Source organism: Vulpes vulpes, chromosome 10, assembly GCF_048418805.1.
Source record: "Vulpes vulpes isolate BD-2025 chromosome 10, VulVul3, whole genome shotgun sequence".
NCBI lineage: Eukaryota > Metazoa > Chordata > Mammalia > Carnivora > Canidae > Vulpes > Vulpes vulpes.
The window spans coordinates 48,492,009-48,517,376 of NC_132789.1; the positions used below are offsets into that span (position 1 = coordinate 48,492,009).

The following is a 25,368-nucleotide window of genomic DNA, read 5'->3' on the forward strand; positions in this document are numbered from 1 at the left end:
GAGGTAATAACTGTAATGGAAGCAAGAGAAAAGTAAAACAAGAGCATTTAGCTTGCAAAGGCTATTGACACTTCTGAGATCCATGATACTTTCTAGAGCAGGTAACTTAGTTCCCTTACTTTCTTGTTACATGTGTAATTGCCTCCTTTCTTTGTTCCTTCCCTGAATATACTTGAGGATGAAAACAAATAATACACAAACTAATTTAAAAAGTACCTGGCATTTAGTAAGCATTCACTAAATGTTAACTACTATTATTATCTACCAAGTGCCAACTTGGTGGTATTAATGTATGCTCAAAAAAAATCAGAGATTAATAAAACAGTATCCTTGACCTCTAAATGCTCACAGGGTAGTGGGAGAGACAAATATGTAAATATGTAACTATAAAACTATGATGTGAATAGAACACAAAAGTGAAGCCATTCTACCCAGGGCTGGGGGTGGAGGGAGTACAAGTGAATACCTGGACACTTAAGGTGGGCCTGAAAGACAAGTGTGATTTTGCCCAAAGAAGAGTATTCTAGGCCAAGGATAAAGGATGTATAAAGGCAGGCAGGCACGCAAAAGCCTGGTCTGTTCAGGGCTTTATATGGCTAGAGCATAGGATATGTGGAAAGGAGATGTAGGCAATGAAGCTGATAAAGTATGAGAGGTCAGCTATGCTAAGAATTTAAACTTTATCCTGAAGATGTGGGGAAATCATTAGAAGTTAGAAGAGTGTTGTAATATGATTTTGATTCTAGAAAGATAATATTTTTACTGATACTATGCTTTCAACAATAGAGATTTGATAATAGCAGTAGATAACTACAGAATGTCCATTAAAATAACAACAAAAATCCTTTGTGCCTTTCTTTCAGATCAAATTAAAAACATTCTTTAACATAAGGACTAGTATCACATCTTTCTCTTTCCCACAGTACCTGGTCCAGTGTATTACTTGTGGTAGATGTTCAACAGTCATTTCCTGAAACTAAGCCAAGTGGTTCACAACAACAACAAAAAAAATTCTATACCTAAGCCTCCAAGACAGATGATTTGTTCAAATGTGTCTGGAGTTAGAAAGTATCACTCCACTTTTTCTAGAAATCTAAGTATATAATTCTCTTGCATTCTTAGGTTTAATCAAATTATTTTTATCCATAGTTTGAAATCACTTTCAAGGGGATCCCTGAGTGGCGCAGCGGTTTGGCGCCTGCCTTTGGCCCAGGGCGCGATCCTGGAGACCCGGGATTGAATCCCACGTCGGGCTCCCGGTGCATGGAGCCTGCTTCTCCCTCTGCCTGTGTCTCTGCCTCTCTCTCTCTCTCTCTCTCTCTCCCCCTCTGTGACTATAATACATAAATAAATAAAAATTAAAAAAAAAAAAGAAATCACTTTCAAGACCTTCTTAATTAGCCTATGAAAAATTTGAAAAATGTAGCTGCGAAACCTTTGACTTTAAATCTTTAACCCTAATGTCAGAGCCAGGTTATGGCTCTTTCTATCTGTTCATTCCTTTTTCTGAAGCTTTCCTTAGATTCCCATGAACTTTAAATCTCATCAGAGTTTTATTCCCTACTTCCTAAAAGTTTAAAAGGCTGAAATCAGCATTTGTAATGATTTCAAAGGGTCAGCAAATTTTTTCCTGTGAAGGGTCAGGTAATAAATATTTTTAGCTTTTGGGGCCATATACTCTCTGTCACAACTACTCAACTGTGCTATCGTAGCACAAAAGGAGTTATACATAATACGTAAACAAATGATCATGACTGTGCCCCAGTAAGACATTTGTTTTCAAAACCAGGCCACAGGCCAGCTTTAGCTCTAAGACCATAATTTGTTCACCTATGATTGAAAATAAGCTTTCTCTTCCTGTCTTATCTACTTTCAGGAAGGAATCCTAACTAGAGAAGTGGCAACCAAGTGTAGTAGATTTTATCAGAGACCATTACATCATTTCCGTTACATATACACACACACCAAAAAAATCTCCAGAACATTTAGCTGGACTTACCATGTAATGGGGCTGGACTTCCATCTAATGGAAAAGGAAATACATTTTTCTCTCTCTCAGAGTGTATGCTCTCAATGGACATGTGAACAGTCTACATGACCTCTTGTGGGATCTCTATTCAAAAGCATGGGTCTTATCTCCCAAACTCCCTGGCTCTAATAGATTAAGTCCTAATCCTAGTAGTATTTAAGCATTCTTCTGTACCCATGCGTATGAACTTCTACCATTTATGGCTTTCCTGAAAGCAAAAAAAATATCCCAACTACTGGTCACTTAAGCGTTATTAGATATATTACTTTTAAGCAAAGAGATCTTTGCTTTCTCTGAGATGCCCTGAAAACAGATACGGTCTTTTTAAACAGTGCTTTTCAAATTAATTGTGCATAGGAACCACCTGGAGATCTTATTAAAACTTATGTTCTGTTTTCATCAATCTGGAATGGGGCCCAAGAATCTGCGTTTCTGACAGGCTTCCAATTTTCAGTGCTGCTTGTCATTGAATCACACTTTGGTGAGGTTTTAACTGATACTTCTGTTACTACAACCCAGTCATTCAAAGTCTTATCATTGGATTAGCAGAATCAAGAATCAGAACTGATCTTTTTCAGGTGAGGTGGCATTCAGGTCTATTTTTTTTTTTAATTTTTATTTATTTATGATAGTCACACACAGACAGAGCGAGAGGCAGAGACACAGGCAGAGGGAGAAGCAGGCTCCATGCACCGGGAGCCCAATGTGGGATTCGATCCCGGGTCTCCAGGATCGCGCCCTGGGCCAAAGGCAGGCGCTAAACCGCTGCGCCACCCAGGGATCCCGGCATTCAGGTCTATTCTTTGACTATGGTGACTTCAACCAATTGATATGTTTATTTAGTTTAGTAGTTTCTATAGAACTAGAGGTTACCGTTTGAAATGGTCTTTACCCACTTAATATTATACTAGAAAATTCAAAAATATTATCTCTTTGAGTATTGCTCCCTTCTTTATATTACTCTCTTCTAAAATTCCTAGCAGATGCGTATTAGACACTGATTATATCCTCTGTGACTCTTAATGTCTCTATCATATTTTATTTCTCTGTATCTCTCTGTGTTGCAATTAAGGTGATTTTTCTCACTTCCAATTCATTAATTCTCTCTTTACCTGTGTCCAAACTGCTGTTTAATCCATCCATTAATTTTTTAGTATTATTAATAATTTATTTTTGAAAACTATATTGAAGTATAATTGATACACAATAAACTGAAACTATAAAAAGTATAAAACTTGAAAGTTTCTGACATGTATATATACTCATGCAATACGTACTACAATCAAAATAGTGAACATATTCATATCTATCACTCTCGAAAGTTTCCTCATATACCTTTGTAATCCCTTCTTCCTGTATCTCCCTGCCAACCTTCCAAGTCCCATGCAACCACTGATCTTTGTTACTATGGATTTGTTTTCATCTTTGCAAATTTTATTTAAAAATTGTATCATACAGTATATGCTCTTTAGTGTGGCTTCTTTCATTTCCCCTAATTATTTGAGATTCATCTATGTTGTTGCATGTATCAATAATTCATTCCATTTAATTGCTTAGTAATATTCCACCATATGGATATGCAGAAATTTTTTTTGGTTCTAATAATTTTTTAATATAAGTAGAATTCATAAAACATAGTTCATTACTATAATGTGTGGCATTCAGTGGCATTCATTGTATTCACAATGCTGTGCAACCACCATCCAGCAATATTAACAATGCTACCTTTAAAAATAATTTAACAATTGATTTTTAAATTTTGCATAAATGCCTTCTTAAGACAAGTTTTTAAACAGCAAAATAGCTCAAATACAGTATACTTTTCTTTTTGATTAGCTCATCTCTCTCTCACACACACACAGAATGCTTGAATATTCACCCATACTGAATAGCAATATTCCAACAGACCCAAATGCTTCATTTATTGTTAGCTATCCTGGATCCTAAAATGGGCTACTAATATATAGGACAAGTCTTTCCTCCAGCAGCCACTGAATAATATGATGGCTATTTGTGTTTACCAGGTAACTGCCTCTGAAATCCTATGAAGAGAAATCATTACATTATGACAGAGGTTCCAGTACTTGTCTTCTCTGTACAAGCATGGCTCAATGAAAGCACTTACTTCTGCTTTCAGCAGTATACATATTTTTTCACATTTTTTTTAAATCCATTCACCTGTTGACAGACATTTGGATTATTTCCTAGTTTGGAGCTATTACAAATAAAGCTATTATGAACAGTTGTAATCAAGTTTTTATGTATGCTCTCATTTGTTTTGGGTAACCACCTAGGTCTAGAATGACTAGATTATACAGTAACATATGCTTAATTTTTTAAGGGACGGAAGTGTTTTCCAAAGTGGTTACACCATCTTATACTCGCATGATGAGTGTATGAGAGTTCCAGTGCTCTACATCCTTGTTAATCCTAGGTATGGTTAATCTTTTTAAATCTATGACATTCTAATAGGTATATAGTAGCGCTTCGTTGTAGTTTTAATTTGCATTTTCCTAGTGATTAATGAGGTTGAGCTTCTTTTCATGTGCTTCCTTGCTGTCCATATGTCTTTATGGTGGTGTCTGCAAATTTTTGCTCACTTTGTAAATTGGATTCTTTGTTATTTTTGTATTTTGAGTTCTTTATATGTTCTAAATACAAGTTCTTTATTTGATAAGTAATTTGCAAGGATTTTTCTCCCAGTTTGTGGCTTAATTTTTGTTATTTAGCGCTTTCTACACTCGATAGGTCTTCTAAACACAACATCTCCAAAGAAACGAGAGCTTTAAATGATACACCGGACCAGATGGATTTCACAGATATCTACAGAACTTTACATCCAAACTCAACTGAAGACACATTCTTCTCAAGTGCACATGGAACTTTCTCCAGAATAGACCACATACTGGGTCACAAATCAGGTCTGAACCGATACCAAAAGATTGTGATCGTCCCCCGCGTATTCTCAGACTATAATGCCTTGAAATTAGAACTAAATCACAACAAGAAGTTTGGAAGGACTTCAAACACGTGGAGGTTAAGGACCATCTTGCTAAAAGATGAAAGGGTCAGCCAGGAAATTAAGGAAGAGTTAAAAAGATTCATGGAAACTAATGAGAATGAAGATAGAACTGTTCAAAATCTTTGGGATGCAGCAAAAGCAGTCCTGAGGGGGAAATACATCGCAATACAAGCATCCATCCAAAAACTGGAAAGAACTCAAATACAAAAGCTAACCTTACACCTAAAGGAGCTAGAGAAAAAACAGCAAATAGATCCTACACCCAGCAGAAGAAGAGAGTTAATAAAGATTCGACCAGAACTCAATGAAATCGAGAAGAATTCGTGGAACAGATCAACAAAACCAGGAGTTGGTTCTTTGAAAGAATAAGGTAGATAAACCATTAGCCAGCCTTATTAAAAAGAAGAGAGAGAAGACTCAATACAATCATGAATGAGAAAGGAGAGATCACTACCAACACCAAGGAAATACAAACGATTTTAAAAACATATTACAGGGATCCCTGGGTGGCGCAGCGGTTTGGCGCCTGCCTTTGGCCCAGGGCACGATCCTGGAGACCTGGGATCGAGTCCCACGTCGGGCTCCCAGTGCATGGAGCCTGCTTCTCCCTCTGCCTATGTCTCTGTCTCTCTCTGTCTCTCTCTGTCTCTCTCTCTCTCTCTCTCTCTCTCTGTGACTCTCATAAATAAATAAAAATTTTAAAAAATTTAAAAAAAAATAAAAACATTATGAACAGCTATACGCCAATAAATTAGGCAATCTAGAAGAAATGGACGCATTCCTGGAAAGCCACAAACTACCAAAACTGGAACAGGAAGAAATAGAAAACCTGAACAGGCCAATAACCAGGGAGGAAATTGAAGCAGTCAGCAAAAATCTCCCAAGACACAAAAGTCCAGGGCCAGATGGCTTCCCTGGGGAATTCTATCAAACGTTTAAAGAAGAAACCATACCTATTCTACTAAAGCTGTTTCGTTATCATTTTCAACTCTCTTTAGGAAAGCAGAAGTTTTTCATTTTGATGAAGTCCAATTTAGATTTTTTTCTTAATCTCTCGTTCTTTTGAGTCATATGTAAGAAATATCTCCCGAAGTCAAGGTCACTGTTTTTTCCTGTAAGCAGGCTCTCCACAAAGCAGGGAGCCCCATGTGGGGCTTGATCCCAGGATCCCAGGATCATGACCTGAGCTGAAGACAGATGATTAACCAACTGAGCCACCCAGGCTCTCCTAGCATTAGATTTTTATACTAAGGTCTGTGATCCATTTGAGTTAAATTTTATATAGAGTATGAAGTATGGATTGAAGTTCTCTTGGGGAGGGGAAGTGGGAGTGGAGGGGGACATGGATATCCAGTAGTTATACCACTATTTATTGCAAAGAGTATTCTTTACATTGAATTGCCTTTACATCTTTGTCAAGAATCCGTTGATCGTATATGCATAGGTCTCTATCTGGACTCTGTTCTGTTCCAGTGGTTATTTTTGTCTATCTTAATATGAATACCACACACAATTACTTTAGCTTTATAATAAGTTGTGAAATCAAGTAGTGAAAGTCCTCTAACTCTCTTCTTTTCATAGTTGTTTTGGCTTATTCTAGGTCCTGTGCATTGCCATATGAATTTTATCAGTGTGTCAATTTCTACCAAAAAAAAGATGCCAGTATTTTTATTAGAATTGCATTGAATCTGTACATCATTTGAAGAAAATTGACCTATAACAATATCAACTCCTCTAATCTATGAAAACTATTTCTCCGCTTATTTAGGTTTAATTTCTCTCAGCAATATTTTATAATTTGAAGTGTATGTCTTTTTGTCAAATTTCTCGCTAAGTACGTCACATATTTTATGCTATTAAAGTGATAACTTTAAAATTATAAGTTGTAATTGTTTTTTGCTAGTGTATAGAAATGCAGTTGCTTGTTGTATATTAATTTTTTATCCCACAACCTTACCAAAATCACTTATTAGTTCTAATAGTTCTTGGGTAAAATCTGTATAATTTTCCATATCTCTAATCATTTTATTTGTGATAAAGAGTTGTACGTCTTCCTTTTCATTCTAGATCTCTTTTATTTCCTTTTCTGGCCTTATATTTGAAAATCAATTAATGTGATTCACATATGATAATCTCAGTGGATGTAGAAAAAGCATCAGGCAAAAGCTAATCCATTCCTAATGGAAACTTTTGATAAAATAGGAATGAGTAAAACCTGATAAAGAACACCTATTTAAAAAAAAAAAAAAAACCTACAAGCTAACATTTTTCTTACTAGTGAAAGACTGAATGTTTTTTTTGCTAAAATTGGAAAAAAGGCAGAAATGTCTGCTCATATCACTTCTATTCACCATTGAATTAGAGATTTAGACAGTATAATAAGCAATAAGTATCCATTCTGCTCCCTTCAGTCCCTGGTAATTTCTGATTTACTTTGTTTCTATGAATCTACCTACTCTAACTACCTCATGTAAGTGGAGACATACAATAGTTGTCCTTTTCTGTCTGACTTCTTTTACTTAGGATGATATCTTTAAGGTTTACCCATGTGGTAGTATGTGTCAGACTTCCTTCCTTTTATGGCTGAATAATACTCCATTGTATATTTATACCACATTTTGTGTATCCATTCATCTGTTGATAGACACTTGGGTTGTTTCACCTTGTGGCTAGTGTGAACAGTGCTGCTATGAATATGTACTTACTGGCATTTATATAAATCTTCTTTTGAGAAATGTCTTTTCAAGTCCTTTGCCCATTTTTTAAATTGGGTTGATCGTTTTTATTGTTAACTTGTAGGAATTCCAGATATTAAACTCTTTTGTTGTTTTTATTTAAATTCAATTTGCCAACATATAGCATAACACCCAGTGTCCATCTTACACTTTAAGTGTGCCCACCTTAATGCCCATCACCCAGTGACCCTATAGATATTAAACTCTTATCAGATAAATGATCTGCAAATATTTTCTTCCATTCTGTGAATTGCCTTTTTACTCTTTTGGTAGTGTCTTTTGATGCACAAAAGTTTTTAATTTTGATGATACCTAACTTATCTATTTCTTTGTATTGCCTATGCTTTCATTGTCATACTGAAGAAATCGTTGCCTAATCCAAGGTCATGAAGATTTTCACCTATATTTTCTTATAAAAGTTTTATAGTTTCAACTCTTAATTTTAGGTCTTTGGTCCATTTTGAGTTGAGTTTTTTAAATGATGGAAAGTGAAGGCCCAACTTCATTCTTTTGTAGCATTCCCAGCACCATTCAATTGAAAAGACTGTCCTTTCTCCTTTGGTCTTGACACCCTTGTCAAAAATAAGTTTGTCTTATATGTGAGAGTTTATTTCTGGGCTCTCTCTTGTATTCCATTGTTCTAAATATCTATCCTTCTGCCAGTACTATAATGGTTTTTATTATTATTACTATTATTTGAAGTATAATTAACATACATTGTTATATCAGTTTCAGGTATACAAATATAATGATTCAGTAATTCTATATATTACTCAGTGTTCATCACAGTAAGTCTATTCTTAATCCCCTTTATCTATTTCACCCATCTTCTCTACCTACCCCTCCCCATTAGCAAACAGTTTGTTTTCTGTACTCAAGTCTGGGTTTTTTGGTCTCTTATTAGTTTATTTTGTTTTTTTAGATTCCACATATGAGGGAAGTCATATGGTATTTGTCTTTTCTCTAACTTACTTCATTTAGCAGTGTACCATCTGGTTCATCCATGTTGTTGCAGATGGGAAGATCTTATTCTTTTGTGTGTCTGGGTAATATTCCACTGTATGTAAAAATGGATAAAGTACTATGATATTTTGATTAATATAGCTTTATAGTAAGTTTGGAAATCAAAAAATGTGAGCCCTCCGATTTTGTTCTTTTTCAAGATTGTTTTGGCTTTTTGGGGTCCTTTGAGTTTCTGTATGAATTTTAGAATGGGGTCTTCTGTTTCTTTAAAAAAAAATGCATTGGTATACACTCAATTGTTTCTTAAAGAGATTTAAATAGTAAAAAAGGAAAAAAAAAGTCTCTCAATTTACCTGCAAAGCTCCTATTTCCACTTCTTTGTGTAGATCCAGATTTCCATCTGGTTGGTATTATTTTCCTTCTACCTGAAGGACTTCCTTTACCTTTTAATATAATACACATGTTGGTGATTAATTCTTTGCCCTTTGTGTATCTGAAAAAGTCTTTATTTGATCTTCAATTGAAGGATATTTTTACTGAATATAGAATTCTTAGTCGACACATTGGTTTCTTTTGGTGCTTTAAAGATGTTGCCCCACTTGCACTGTTTCTGAGAAGTCTCCTTTCATTCTTAATTTATTCCCCTAGACATATGATGTCTTTTCTTTGGTTTCTTTTAAGATTTTTCTTTTTGGTATTAATTTTATGCAATGTAGTTATGATGTGCTTGGGTGTACCTTTCTTCATGTTGTTTTGTTTTGATTTTTACCCAATATTCATTTCGATTCTTAGATCTGTGGCTTTTTAGTTTTTATCAAATTCAGAACACTTTTGGCCATCATTTCTTAAAATAAGATTTCTCCCCCTCTCCCCTTGCATCCTATTCCCAGGCTCCAATTACACTTATACTATACTGCCAAGAATTAGCCCATAGATAACTTTCCAGTTTCCTACCTTGCTTGGGTCCAAAATAAAATCTTCTGGGTCCAATTGGGCCTCTAGGTTACCAAAATGGATAATCTACTTTGTCAGGTTCCATATTACCTCCTCATTTACAGCTCTAATTTTCCAGTTTCCTCTTTATTTCTGGCACTCGGGTATTTCTCTTTCTTTGCTTCTTTCTTTCTCACATGCTGAGTATTACTTTTCAAACACTTTTGTTATATTTTATCTATCCCCAAGTATTTATATTGAGAAAATTTTAATTTATCTTGGTCCATACCTCTTCAGGGACACATATCAGGGCCCTTTCCCTGCTTATCAGGTTTTATTTATTAGGGGAAAGAGCAAGATGTATATTCTGACCTAGGCATTCAGAAGAACAGATAAATACCATATGTGTAATATGTATGTGCATATTTGTGTATATATTTGGTATTTGAAATCAAGCCTAGCCACTATAGCCTACTTCAGTTTGATAGTTAAGAATTTTGCATTAGTCTTTGGGTATTAACTGATGATTACCAATTTTAAACACTACCAAGGAGTAACAAGTTACACCTAAATTCCATTTCTGGTTCAGTTGCTCATTTAGGAACCATTTCACATCTCAAAATGTTTTCATTATTTTTTTTAAGATTGTATTTACTTATTCGAGAAACAGAGAGAGAGGCAGAGACACAGGCAGAGGGAGAAGCAGGCTCCATGCAGGAAGCCCGACGTGGGACTCGATACCAGGTCTCCAGGATCATGCCCTGGGCCAAAGGCGGCGCTAAACCACTGAGCCACCCAGGCTGCCCTTCATTATTTTTAATGGGTTGTACAAAAATCTGACTCAGAGAACTATACTGAGCCACCTAGTGTGCCACAGTGGGGAAAAAAACCATAGGCTTTGGGGTGAGAAAGATTAGGTTTGAATTCTAACTTTTGCACTTCTTAACAAGTCATTATAATACCCAGGATAAGAATTCTATGTAGGTGAAAATTACTAGTTTAAAGAATATTTAGAGGCTCCAGAACTTTAGGTATATAACTGTGTATCACCAGTAATTCCATTTGTTCATCTAACAGATATCTATTTAACACTTCCCATAAGTAAGATGGTACCCTAGAGGCCATAGGAAATACAAAGAATATCAAATGGACTCTTTTCCCTCTTGGAGCTTACAGCTCAGGTAGGGAACAGTGAGACAAATATATAAGTGAGTGTAGCACAAAGCAGTATGAGAGCAGTGACAAGTATGCTATAAATGAAAGGCTCCAGTGGAGGCTATCCCTTCGTTCTGAGCAATCCAGCTTCACTTTATGGTGTCATAAAGAATATTTTGATACCAAATAACCCAAGCAGCACCTGAGACCTATTCCTTGCTTATCCAGCTGTTCTATTTCCACACAACATACATGTATTTCTCCCCACTTTGTATTTCTAGTCACTTTGTCTAATCTGTCAACTCAGATTTAGCAAGGGGAAACTCCACAAGGACTATATTTATAGGACATGGGAGAAGTTCCAAGAGGCACATCTAGAGAATATGAGAAAAAATTTGTGCATGAAATGTTAACCACAACACCTGGAATTTTCTTTAAAAAATCTAATCGAAAAAAAAAAATCTAATCGTATAGAATAATACAGAGGAGATGCCTAAGCAGTATTCTTTAAATCCCCAGATTGGAGATGACAGTGAACGGGACAGTTAGAGAAACAAGTATAAAATTTACAAGACAGAAAAGAAGAAATGATAATCATTCACAGGCAACTACTAAACACCTGTTCATTTTGGTGGGTGGCCTTTCCTCTCTCCCCCACCACCCATGCCCTATCCCAATCTGCCTCTGGCCTCCAGCCCCTGGGGACAGCTGGGGTGGGATCACTGGGTCTTCCCTAACCTTCTCCTTTCTTTTTGTTGGTTGTCGCTCCAGCTAGCTGTATTGCTTTTTAATATTGCACCAAAGGTTTTTTAAATAAAGTTTAAAAAAAAAGAAGAAGAAGAAGAAGAAGCTCTGACCATAAGTTTAGGAACATGCATCCTGAGCCACATTTCTGAGCCAGCCCTTCTGTCTGTGATAGTCAGGGAGGGCTGTGAACCAGGGCAAGAGTATTGCATTGTAGCAGGAAAGGGAGAAGAAGCTATCAGGAGACCTGGCTTCAAGTCTAAGCTCTGGGTAGTCTTGTATCATAAAGGATAAATCCTTTATCCTCCTATGATTTCAGTTTCTCCATCTATATAGTAACTCTTTTGTACATGTTGGTCTCTTATATTTCTAAAAGTGTATGAAAAGCTAATAGGATTTTTAATGATAGAGATGATGGAGCAGAAACTATTCCAGGTAGAAAGTGACATTATATAAGGAACAAAAGGAAAATAATGCAAAACTTGAACACTGAATTCTTCATGCTAAGTTAGTAGACAACAGAAAATAATGATGGTGATCCAAACAGGATTATCTGTGTCTTCCCATAGTAAACTATGCCTCTGTATCCTTAGTGCTAGTGTGATGCTAATATAAAAGGGGAGGAAGCAAGTTAGCTGGTTCAGGAAGTCCTCTCACAACAGGTGCCACATTTTGTGGCAGAGATCCCTGTAATTAATGGCCTTTCATATCTGCAACAGTCTGTTTTAAAACAGACCTATTTACTTAGAGTGCTTTTATTATCAACTATATTTGTGTTCAAAGGGCTTCCAGCTGTGGTAGCTTTTAGAAGGTCCCTTTGTTGTGTGTACATAGTGTCATAACATGTCCTTTCTGCCCAGCCAGTCGATTTCATTGACTCTGATGGGGCTTCTTTGTGGATGAGCTGTCTTCTTCCTCCTTAATTTTTACTGCAGACAACAAATATTTTATGTCTGGAAAGACTACTTATTCAACAAATGCTTATTAAACGCCTCCCCAAAACTAGGCAATGTGTGAAACATTTGGAATATAGAGGTGTATAATATAGACAAGGTCCCTGCCTTTATGATGCTCACAGTGTCATGGAGGGGATGTCATATTAAGTAAATAATTATATGATAATTAATTAATTGCAATTGTGATAAATATTGTAAAGGGAAAGTACAGAATGTTACAAGAGAAACCAAACTAATCTGGAGGAATGGGGTCAAGAAAATAATATAAAATAAAATTAGACATCCTAAGTATTTCTCCACTTGAAATATAGAAAGATAAGATTACTCCCGTAGGTTATACTGATTGTATTAGGGATTTCTGAATTTGGAAAGATAGACTTGTCCACAGAGGCATAAAATCCTAGAAACCCAATCCTTTAATTTAATAAGTGACTGAAAAGGGAGACATTATTTATCCAAGAACACACAGCTTGCCACTGGCTGGGGTTAGACTTAAACACAGATCTGCTAATCCCCCCATTACCTCTCCTCAGCGACTTAAAAAATAGACATTTTATATCAAGTACAGATCAGTCATGGCCAAATGAACTATTAAGTGACCACTGTGTGCAAACTTGGATATTGAGTGTGAGAAAGAATTCAGAGTAATGAATTAGGCAAATGCTAATGTAAATAGAAATGCACAAAATACATCTTACCAGGTTGATGGTATCTGGTCATAGTAAAACCTAATGTATATACCAAAGTGGGAAATACCTAGCTGGAATTAGTGAAAATATATTTAAAGGTAAATGTTTCTGTTTCTCTAAGATATAAATACTAATGGCTTAGTAGAAGTCTCCAGATAGAAGTTTTTAAAACCCATTTTGATTCATGTGTAATATTATAAGACACGTAAATTATCCTTGAATGCTTAGCAGCCTGAGTGGTCTCTCAGTTAGGTTAAATATTGTTCCTGATACTGTCTGTGTTCCACCATTAGAATTCACCTAGCCTGTCCTTTCACCAGAGAGAGTATAGCAATTAGCTTTATGCCAGCAACTTATACTTCTTCCTTATTTTTTATTTGAAAGACTGAGAATTAATGAAATGTAGCTATTTATATTAAAGATTTTGGAATTAGTTGAATCTCTGAAACTAAAAGGAGATTGAGGCTTCAGAGAGAAAGCTAGTCTTGAATAGGAATCAGTGAGAGCACCTAAATATATACTGAATTAGAAAGTAAAAAAATTAGAAAGTGTTAAGTAAAACCATATGAAATTTCCTTTTTTAGAGATCCAGAACAGTCAAATATTGATGAATTTATGTGATTTACTCAGCTGAATATAGGCCCAAGGGAACCTATATTCTAATGTCAACAGATATGACTATTTATTAAATTTAAGTACATGTCTATACTTCAGAATTTAACAAATGAGAAATTCTGGTAGTTGAATGAATAATTTCATATGCAGTAATAGTTTAAATGTAGGTGGATGACACAATCACCTCAGAAGCTAAAAATGTTTTAAAAGATCGTCAACTTCAGTAACTGCTAAGTCATCCATACTTCATGAGTGTGAGTGTTGTGGGGAAGACTTAGTTCAATAACCAAGCATTAGTGATGTGATATAGACTATAGTTAACCAGGGCATTTTACTTTCAGCTTCTTATGCTGACCACAGGCTATCCTTTACTCATCACCCAGTCTTAGCCCCAGTGGTGACAGTCTCCAAGTTTATCTTAGAAAAATCAGGAGAAAAGGGGAAGGGAGCTCATCATTGTGAATATAAACTGTCGGGTGTTTTGAAAGACAGTTTTATATTATTGCATTTCATTCTTATAACAACTCTCTGAAACAAATACTATTTCTATTTTACGGTCAAAGAAACTGAGATCCAGAGAGGTGAAATAACTTGCCCAAGGTCGCAGTTTATGAGGTAGAGCTAGGCTTCAGACATTCTTATTTCACTATCTACTGTGCTGTTCTTCTTGTCTTGTTTGCTTATTTCTAACCTATATACTTTAGAAATGCCTTATTTAATTCTAATAAATTCACACAAGGGAATTATCATTGTTTTCTTCCATGAAAAAAAGTAATATAGTAAAACATATTTGAATCTTTTCTTTTAAGGATGAACGTGAAGCCAGAGAAAATGTGAAGAGAGAGCAAGATGAGGCCTATCGCCTTTCTCTTGAGGCTGACAGAGCAAAGGTAGGTTTGGTCAAAGGACTTCTAAGATAAAAAACTCAACCCTAAATAGTCTTTCATTATTTAAGTGCCAGCCCTTTTACCAATTTGATCCCTAAGAATGTTTGGTTTGCAATGGAGGAAGCTAGATTCAATTAACAGAATATAATTCTACCCTTGGTTTTTTGTTGTTTTTTTATTTTTGATTTTTTTTAGAGAGAGAGAGATTTTATTTATTCATTTGAGATGAATAGAAGTCTCCAGATAGAATTTTTTTTAGAGAGAGAGATTTTATTTATTCATTTGAGATGGAAGGATAGAGAGAGAGAGCATGAGCATGGGGAGAGGAAGAGGGAAGAGAAGTGGACTTCTTCTCACTTCTTATCCAAGAACACACAGCTTGCCACTGGCTGGGGTTAGACTTAAACACAGATCTGCTAATCCCCCCATTACCTCTCCTCAGCGACTTAAAAAATAGACATTTTATATCAAGTACAGATCAGTCATGGCCAAATGAACTATTAAGTGGCCACTGTGTGCAAATTTGGATATTGAGTGTGAGAAAGAATTCAGAGTAATGAATTAGGCAAATGCTAATGTAAATAGAAACGCACAAAATACATCTTTTGTGGGGCTCAATCCCAGGACCCAGAGATCATGACTCAAGCTGAAGTGAGATATTTAACCATCTGAGCCACCCAGGCACCCCTCCTCCCTTGTTCACTTTGACAGCAAGTTTTTTAAGAATCAAGAAATAAAAACAAAAATAGACCTAATAATTATTTTCCTTGTTTTTTAATCAGTCTGTGGTAAAAACCTCGCAAACTTTAAAAAGTTTGAACTTGGGCGGCCCGGGTGGCTCAGCGGTTTAGTGCCGCCTTCAGTCCAGGGCCTGATCCTGGAGACCTGGGATCGAGTCCCGTGTCAGGCTCCCTGCATGGAGCCTGTGTCTCTGCGTCTGTGTGTGTGTGTGTGTGTGTGTGTGTGTGTGTGTGTGTGATGAATAAATAATAAATAAATAATAATATAATAATATAAAATAATAATAAATAAATAAATAATAAAAATAAATAAATAAAATCTAAAAAATAAAAATAAAAAATTTGAACTTTAAAACTTTAAAAAGTTCTTCAAGTGGTGTGCCTGGGTGGCTCAGTCCATTAAGTGTCTGTCTTGGGCTCAGGTCATCCTGGGATCAAGCTCCGCAGCAGGCTCCCTGCTCCGTGGGGAGTCTGCTTCTTCCTCTCCCTCTGCCCCTTCCCCACTCATGCGCTCTCTCTCGCTCTCTCTAAATGAAATCTTAAAAAAAAAAAAAGTTTTTCAGGCGATTCCTTCTGTGCACTCAGGATTGAGGACACTGAGAACCACTGACTTATTTAATACTTCTTGAGTACCTGCTTCTCTGTTGGGCATTGAAGGAGGAGGTAACGAATAAGCTAGTTTCTGTCCTCAAAAGAAGGCTCACAATGTGGTGTAGAACAGTTAACTCAGCAAAAGAGACCAGAAAAAGGTCTTCTGAAGGATCTTGGCTGCCGCACGACGCAGAGCTACTGTGGTATTAGTATGGGTACTTGACATGATTAGAGAGATGTACTTGGTTGTTGCTTCCATTTCCATTCTTTTCAGAGAGAAACACTTCTAGTATCACAGTGCTGGGGGTGGGCTCTCTTTTTCCTCCTTTTTAAGTAAACCGTTGTTTATTGAGTGCTGGCTCCCTTCCTCTTTCATTGGCAGAGGGAAGCTCATGAACGAGAGATGGCAGAGCAGTTTCGTTTGGAGCAGATTCGCAAAGAACAAGAAGAGGAACGTGAGGTAGGGCGTAATTTCAAGTAAAGTTATTCAAAAGCTAGGTTTATTTCCACGGCATTGGATACTGAGGCTGTTAGTATTTCTTACTTCTTTCCACCTTTTCCAGACTCATTTTAAAATGGAAGATCTGACCTCTCCTTAAAAGAATGCTTCATGCTCTGAGGAAGATTCATGCTTTTCTATTCTTTTCAATTCCTTTTCTCTCTTCTTGCATGACCAGTGCTCCCATCCTCCCTGGATAGTGTCTCATCCCAAGAATACAAAGATTGTATTTTCTGCCCTTTCCCAGTCTTCGTTTACCCTACTGGAAGAAACTGAGTTACTTCTGTGACATCTTGCACTGGGCCCCTAAATATGGGACATCCATTTAGCATGGTTTATTTTTCCCCCCAAGTTCATGTCATGTTCATAACAATAGAGAGCATTTTTCATTCACTCATCTTGCAAATAGTTTTTTGAATACTTAGTATATCCCAAAATCTGTTAGGGGATAGGGTACAGACGTGGATCATCCCCACCAGGAGTACAAATCACTAGCCTAAAGTGCAGTGGGAACAAAGAGAAGGGGTGTCAAATAGCTTCCTAGGATGGTTTCACAAAAAAAGACTTTTAGAACTTTTTCTAGACGTGGGACTAATAGCAAGTTTCACATATAGAAAGAGAAAACCATCTAACAACTGATGGAAAGGCCTGAGGGTCCTCACGTTAGCTGAGGAAAACTCCATTAGTCATCATCATTCCCAGTCAGAGGTTGTCAGCTTGGACTTATTCAGTAAATATTTTTTGAACAAAAACTATGCTAAGCACTGAGAGAGAAACAGATAAGATAGTTTTTGCCTACAAGAAGAGATTGCATCTTGTAGGGAAGGCACATGTCTACAAGTAACAGCAAACCAAGGAAAAACTGTGCCAAATGACATAGAAGTAAAACATAATACTTAGAGAGTTCATTGGCAAAGTAAAATCTTTTACAACTTTTAGAAACAGACCACACTATAGAAAAAGTGATAGGTCTTAAAAGATGTGTAATATATCATGGTTTGGAAATCAAACTTTATTCGTGTTCAAACTTATTATTGAACCAGATACTATGCCTGACAAACCCTAGTCTCTGTACACTGAAGACTCTCAATAATGGAAGGTAAGGAATATTTTATTGAGTATCTTCTGTATATCAAGTACTTTTCTAGCTTCTGTGCATATGCTTAGTCACTGACTATTAAAACAAGCTACAAGATTAGAGACTTCTCTTTATGAGAGAGAAAACTGAAGCTCATTGGGAAGTCACACATAAAAATGGAAAAACAAGATGAGTGAATGAAAAATTCATTCTGTGAACAAGGTCATATATCATTCTATATATCTATAGGATCATGTTTGCAGATTTTCATAAAAGTTAAGACAGATTTGTCGCTATGCTCTTAGGCTATTTCAAGAAATACGGTTTAAAATTTTAGGACTCTCATTCTTTCATGCTCTTTCACAATGCACATGCTCTCAGTGGTTTATCTTCAACCGTATACTAATAAAGGTCAAGTGTACACAAATAGCTGCATGTTTTGGATCTAGAGTTTGATAGTACGTGTATTTTCTTCTGATGATTTCTTCCTCTCATAGAAGACCCCATAAACATCCTTTAGCATACCTCAATATATATGTTCCAGCTGTAAACATGAGAAGGTGGAGCACAGAGGTAGGGAATTTACCACTAGTTATTACTGCACTTATCCATTGCTGTGCTCCCAAAAGACCAAGTTCAGGTAATGCTCCATATTCTACCCACACTCCCCCAGAGAGTCACAATTAAAGGCTCTTATAAATCTTACCATTAAGAACCTATCTTCTGTATATCTTAATTTAATTAAGTCTTATCCAAACTTACTTGACCCTTTTTTTCATGGAATGCTAATTAACATATTTCAGCATACTCATGTATAATAGTTTTGGGAAAGCTGGTATTGTGCAACCTCTGAAGAAATTGAAACTCAGGAAGATTATACAGTTTGCTTATGGTCAGTCACCAAACTGGTTGGACACATAATCTGGACTACAAGCCTGGTCACCTGACTTTTCACAGTAATACTGTCTTTCCTTCTAACCAGAAATCCTAACCCATGTAATTGTATTGAGAAATAAGAAATAAGAATGGTTTTATTATTTTAATTATCTCTAGTATTTCAAAATCCTTTGGAAAGATGAAGTATTGAATAGTCAAATCACCTTGGTTACAGGGAAATTCCTTAATGGTTGGTCTGATTTTGCTGTGTGGTGACTGTTGTAGTGAAATCAGTAAATCTAGGAAAACATTTTGATCTTGTCCTTGACCATGATAAGGAGAAAGGCTTTAAAACTATTCTGAAGGAAAAACGAAGGACAAAAAACTCCAGTATTTTACTAATTTATATATTTACTTGTTCTTTACAAAATGAGTTTCAAGTAATTTACATAAAGATGTACAGTTCAAATGGCTTAAAAGGGAGAGAAAAGATATGATAATCAGGTTAAAGGAAAATAAAGACAAAAGTAAGATTAACATTTTGACAACAGACAATCCAGCACACCCAACCAAATGCATGTAATAAGATTCTGTACATTTGCTCAAGATGGACCACAAAATTTCTTCTATACTTCTCTTGGGCTAAAATGACTGTTTATATGTTTCACTTTACCTGTAACATCAGATAAAGGCCATTCTTTCTAAAGGTGAGATTTTTCAAGTGCTGAGACCTTAGAGCAATGTTTCTTTCTTGTGTTTCTCCTTCAAGAGGAAATTGTACAATATGGTGAATACTAGCCCCAAGTATATCTTATAGCTATAATAGCAAAAGGAAGTCATGTATAACAGCTTCTTATAGCTTTATATAATTCAAAGTCATAAGGCCAAAGAACAGTTTAATAAAAGCATCTCTGGAAAGACCCAAATAATATATTTTTTGGTAGTCCAGGTTAAAGCACGGATTTTATGGAAACTAGAGAAATACATGAGGGCAGCCTCGGTGGCTCAGTGGTTTAGCGTCACCTTCTGCCCAGGGCCTAATTCTGGAGACCCAGGATCAAGTCCCACATCAGGCTCCCTGCATGCAGCCTGCTTCTCCCTCTGCCTGTGTCTTTGCCTTTCTCTCTTTCTCTCTGTCTGTCTCTCTCTCATGAATAAACAAATAAAATCTTTTAAAAAAATACATGAGCTACATATTCTTTAAGAAATCTTTACTGAAAAAAAAAAAAGAAATCTTTACTGAATATTGTTTTGCCACCAAATTTTTGGTAAGTAGAGGTTTCAGCTAAGATTATGGACTCCTGGGTCTTTTAATGAGTCAGTATTTGCAGATATTTTGTTAATCTCCTTCAATGTGCAAATCACTGAATCATGTACTATAGATACTATATTGTATGTGACATAGCCCCTGCCCTCAGGAAGGTCACTGTCTAATATAGGAGAGGGTAGATGGATACAAAATAACTATAGGATAGGATCCTATGTGTTATAAAAACCATTAAAGTAGCACAGAGTGTTGACAATATTTGGATGAAGAGGATTTCTGACGAGGAAGGCAATGAGAAAGATTTCACAGAGGGAAGAGGCTTTGGAAGATTGGTAAGAATTTTATGATTAACAGTAAAGTAGAAGAGCAGTTTGGATGGAGTCATGAATAGTAGGATGGCTGGATAATATGAATAAAGGGAGAAAGGCACAGAGCTTCTTCAGGGAATAGTAAACGGACAAATGTAGAACCCTGTCTAGTAATTAGATAAGGTTAAAAGGGCCAAGGTTTGGAGACTCATAAATGGGATAGAATAGGCACAAAGCTATTCCCTTTTGCTGCTGATTCCCACAAAAAAGAAAAAGGTTACATGTTTGCCTATCTGCCCAAAGTTGTTTTCTTTTACATCTTGGTGCCTCCTCAAATAGATAATGTTAAATAATCTTAAAAGACCATTAAATGAGAGAAGAGCATGGAATTACAAGCCTTGGTACTTCCCTTTAGTTTTCTGATTTGATCTTCACAACCATCCTATAAAACTCACTTGATATAGTATCATTACCATCTTACAGATGAAGAAATCAGATCACAGCAGGATTTAAAAAGCCTATTTTAAAATACTTACCTAACATTTGCCTGGTAAAAGCAGAACCAGATCATCTACTGGTATACTTTCTATTATCCCAAACTGGAAGAATGAAGGTGGGAACAGAATAGATTATTAAAGTAAAATCTTCTCCTTATAATTTGTGTTTTTACTTCTTGTCACACAATGATAACACCACTCTATGAGCCACAAAGGTAATCATCCCTGCCATCATCATCATCATTACTATTAAGCAATTAATTTGTGCTAAACTCTGTCCTTTGACATTATTTTTTTGAATCTCTACAACTTAATATGGTAAGTGTCAATACTGGAATACACCTTATTATAACTATAGAGACCATATATCCACAATTTCTTAAATAGTTTCACTTTGGAGTATTCTGCTGTTGTCTTCATGAACTATTAAAATAGACTAGAAACTCTATAGTTTCGTGGTATGCAATCTACAGACTGTTCTTTATATCCCAGAAGCAGCCCAAAAGTCCTATGTCTGAATTTTGGTTATGACTATTTGCCTTGATTTACTTTATCCACCAGTGAGGCTATGTTTGTTGTAAGCAATCCATATTCTCTAGATGAATGATTGGTTGCCAGGAACACAGAATGGTTGCAAGATTGGGTCTGACCAACTGTTCTCATATAGGATCCATTCTGCTCCTTTGATGATCACAGAGTATCATGGCTTTAAATTACTGTCTGTACATTTGGCTCCCAAACTTACATCTCCAGCTCCTCCCTTTCCCTGAACTCCAGACTTGAATATTTCATTGCTAGCCCATCATCTCCCCGTAGGTGTTTAATAGCGCAAACTTAACATGTCTTAAATTGAACAATTGATCTTACCCTCCCCACTCAAACTTGCTCCTCCTGCAGTCTTCCCTATTTTAATAGGTGGAAAACTTTCCAGTTATTTGAACCAAAAACCATGGAATCATCCTTGACTTCTCTCTTTCCTTTCCATATTTTATGGGCAAATCCTATTGGTTCTACCTTCAAAATACTTACAAAATTCAGATGCTACTCACTAACTCCACCATTACCATCCTTTTGCAAGCCACCATTATCTGTTACCTGGATTACTTTAGTAGCCTCCCAACTTGACTTGGTCCCTCCATTTTTGCCTTCCCTGTATGTCTTTTAATAAATCCTTTTTAAAAACAATTGGCACATCATGTTACTTCAAAAACCCACAATAGCTTCATAGCTCAAAACAAAAGCTAAAATCTTGGGATCCCTGGGTGGCGCAGCGGTTTAGCGCCTGCCTTTGGCCGAGGACGCGATCCTGGAGACCCGGGATCGAATCCCACGTCAGGCTCCCGGTGCATGGAGCCTGCTTCTCCCTATGTCTCTGCCTCTCTCTCTCTCTCTCTCTCTCTGTGACTATCATAAATAAATAAAAATTTTTAAAAAAAAAAAAGCTAAAATCTTTTAGCTAAAGCTAAAATCAACATCTGCAGGATTTTTAAAAAGAAATTGACAAAAGTGATTCTAAAATTGATATGAATAGGCAATAGAACTGTAAAAGCCAAAACAATTTTGAAAAAGAACAAAATTGGAAGACTACCAGGGTTCAAGACAGTATATTCAAGACAGTGTGGGAATTGGCAAAAGAACAGACCCATATTTCAGTGAGACAGAATAGTCCAGAAATAGACTCACACATATGGTCAGTTGATTTTTGACAAAGGTGTAAAGGCAAGTCAATGGGAAAAGTATAATCTTTCAACAAGTAATGCTGCAACTATTGAATATTCATATGTAAAAAAATGCAAAAACAGAACAATTTCTAAAAAACCTTCCCAGTCCATTTCTTGCATCACATGCAAAAATTAACTCCAAACAGGTCTTAGACCTACAACTATTAAAGACCTAAAAGAAAACATAGGGAAAAAATCTTAATTATCTTAAGTTGAGCTAAGATTTCTTAGACCTAACACCAGAAGCACAATCTGCAAAATAACAAGTATCTAAATTAGACTAAATCAAAATTAAGAACTTCTACTGTTCAAAGACACTGTTAAGAAATTGAAGACAAGGCACAGAGAGAAAATCACATACCTACTGTCTAGAATACATAATGAACTATCTATATTCAATAAAAAAACAAATAACCCAAATTTCTAGATGGACAAAATATTTAAACAGACACTTCATCAAAGAAGATATACACAAGGGCAAATAAGCACATGAAAAGATGCTCAACATTATTAGTCATTAGGGAAATACACACCAATTAGATGGCTTTTTGAAAGAAAAAATTACTGGTAAAGGTGAAGAACAACTGGAACTCATGTATTAATGATGATAGTCATTAATGATAGCAAGTCCACTTTGGAAAATAATTTGGCATTTTGTTTTAAAGTTAAACATACATGTACCATATGACCCAGCAGTCAGACACCTAGATATTTACACAGGTGAAATAAAGTAATAAAATTTATGTTCACACAAAAATCTGTGCATAAATATTTATAATAGCTTTATTTGTACTACCAAAACCTGGAAACAACTTAAGTGTCCCCCCAGCTGGAGAAGGAGTAATCAAACTGATAATATCTATACAATGGGAATACCACTTGGCAATAAATAAGAACAAACTACTCATATAATCAACAACATAGATGAATTTCAAATACATTATACTAAATGAAGGAAGCCACTTATATGATGTTTATGACTGTATTTATATAACATTCTAGAAAAGGTAAAACTAGGGACGGAAAACAGGTTGGAAGTTGCCAGGGGCTAGAAATGAGGGAATTGCTTGTATGTATGTATGTGTGTGTGTGTGTGTCTATGTGTGTATGTGTGTGTGTTTCGGGGGGGGGGTAATAGAACTGTTCTTTATCGTGATTGATGATGGTTATGTAAATATATGCATTCATCAAAACTCACAGAACTATACATTTAGAGGGATGGGTTTTACTGCATATAAATTATATCTCAATTCTAAAATGGGGGAAAAATCATTACAGAGGCTACTCAAAGCCATTTATGATTTATTCACCCCTCTCCTTTGATTCCTCTTTAACCAACTCCATCCCCCTCTTCCCCTGATCTTCTGCTTCAGGCACCAGGGCTTGGCAGTTACTGTGACTTCTGTCTGTGATACTTCTCTCTGATCTGAATGTCCTTGTGACTCCCTCTCTTTTAGGTCTTTGCTCACTGGCATAGTTGTTGCACATTGAGGCTTACACAGTTGGTTTTTTGGGGTTTGTTGTTTTTTAAGATTTATTTATTTTAGAGAAAGGAGTGGGGAGAGCATGTGTACCCCGCGGGAGGCGCAGAAGAAAAGAATCTCATGCAGACTCACCGCTCACGGCTGGGCTCAATGCGGGGCTCATTGTGGGGCTCATCGCCAGGTTCTGTCTCACCACCCATGAGATCATGACCTGAGCCAAAACCAAGAGTCAGAGGTTTAACCAAACTGAGCCTCCCAGGCGCCCCAAGGCTTACAGAGTTTAAAGTTGTACCCCTCCTTCCTTTCTACCAGCCTCCCTGTATTCTCTCCATAGCACTCGTTACTTTGTGACAAACTATACATTTTCCTATGTGTGTATTTGTTGTCTTTCTTCCACCCTTCTAAAATACAGGCTCCATATAAGCAGAATTCTTTTAATCTATTTTGTTCACTGATATTTTCTTATCATTTAGAACAATGCCTGGCACATAGGAGGTGCTCCGTAAGAATTCATGGAATTAATGACTGTTAGCCTATTTTAAACTCTGCTTTAACTAGCTATAAACTGTTATTTGGTGGGTACCCAAAGAACCCTAAAAGATATTGTGTGCTTGCATGTACTTATGTATGTGTATATGTATATGTGTAAATTTGTATATGTATATTTGTAAATTAAGTCAGTCCTTGATTTTTATTTTTAAGAGACTGGTATACGTATATATTATTTTTCCTGTTTAAAAATCATAACTATGTAGAAACTGCCTTTTCTGGGTGTCTATCTTTACTACCAAATTTCACTTCAAATAAGTCCCCATTTCTCATCCCTCAGACATGAATGCTCTGAGTATTCATAATTTTTAGAAGACAAAATGTCCAAGATCAATTTATATTTCCAACTTATACTAGGTTTCCTTGTTTTGCTACAAACCTAAAATAATGCAAATAAAAAGTTATATTTGTTGAGCAAACCAAATTGAAGCTTAACAATGGTGTTTACTATGACTGCTATTCAAGTATGGGTGTCCTTTATGTCATTTTGTAACAATATTTACTTACATGAAGCCTTTGTTTTTAGCCAGTATATTTGAAACTGAGCTACTGATGTGTTCTTTTTTGCTAGTAAAACTTGAGTCCTCAGATCCCAAGGTTGCCAACTTACCTAATATTCCTTCATTGTTTTCCACATTGGGACCACTGGTGTGGGATATCTAAGGTCTGTTTTCATTCTGGGGAAAAGCCCTAGAGACTGGATGCATTGAGGAGGCAGATATTGTCTGCACAATGAGTGGGGTAATGAGCTACTGTTGTTTATTCTTCTGTAGTATAATTGGTTCAGTTCAGACAATAATGTAGCATCTGTTGTTATACCGTGCAGGGAAATGTCAAAATAGAAAGCAAGCAGACAGGTGGATTAAAGGGAGAACAGGAGGAGAAACCAGGAAATATCACATTAAGTTCTGATTTAGAGTAGGTGCAGAGGGATTATAGTAATGATAATGATAACACCAACAACAACTGTCATCTATTGAGCACAGTATTACATCCTGAAGTTCCATGCTAGGCACAACTGAATGCTGGC

The 25,368-nt window shown here is 36.2% G+C and overlaps 1 protein-coding gene across 5 annotated transcripts in view; it reads left to right on the top strand.

The window, feature by feature from the left end:
• The window catches only part of FAF1 (Fas associated factor 1), a 461,294-nt gene that overhangs the window by 394,104 nt on the left and 41,822 nt on the right, over positions 1–25,368 (top strand). For all 5 annotated transcript variants that reach the window (XM_025991860.2, XM_025991862.2, XM_025991861.2 and 2 more), the window contains 2 exons: positions 14,651–14,731; positions 16,442–16,519. In XM_025991860.2, coding sequence (XP_025847645.2) covers positions 14,651–14,731; positions 16,442–16,519 — 159 coding nt within the window. The remainder of the gene's footprint in view (positions 1–14,650; positions 14,732–16,441; positions 16,520–25,368) is intronic.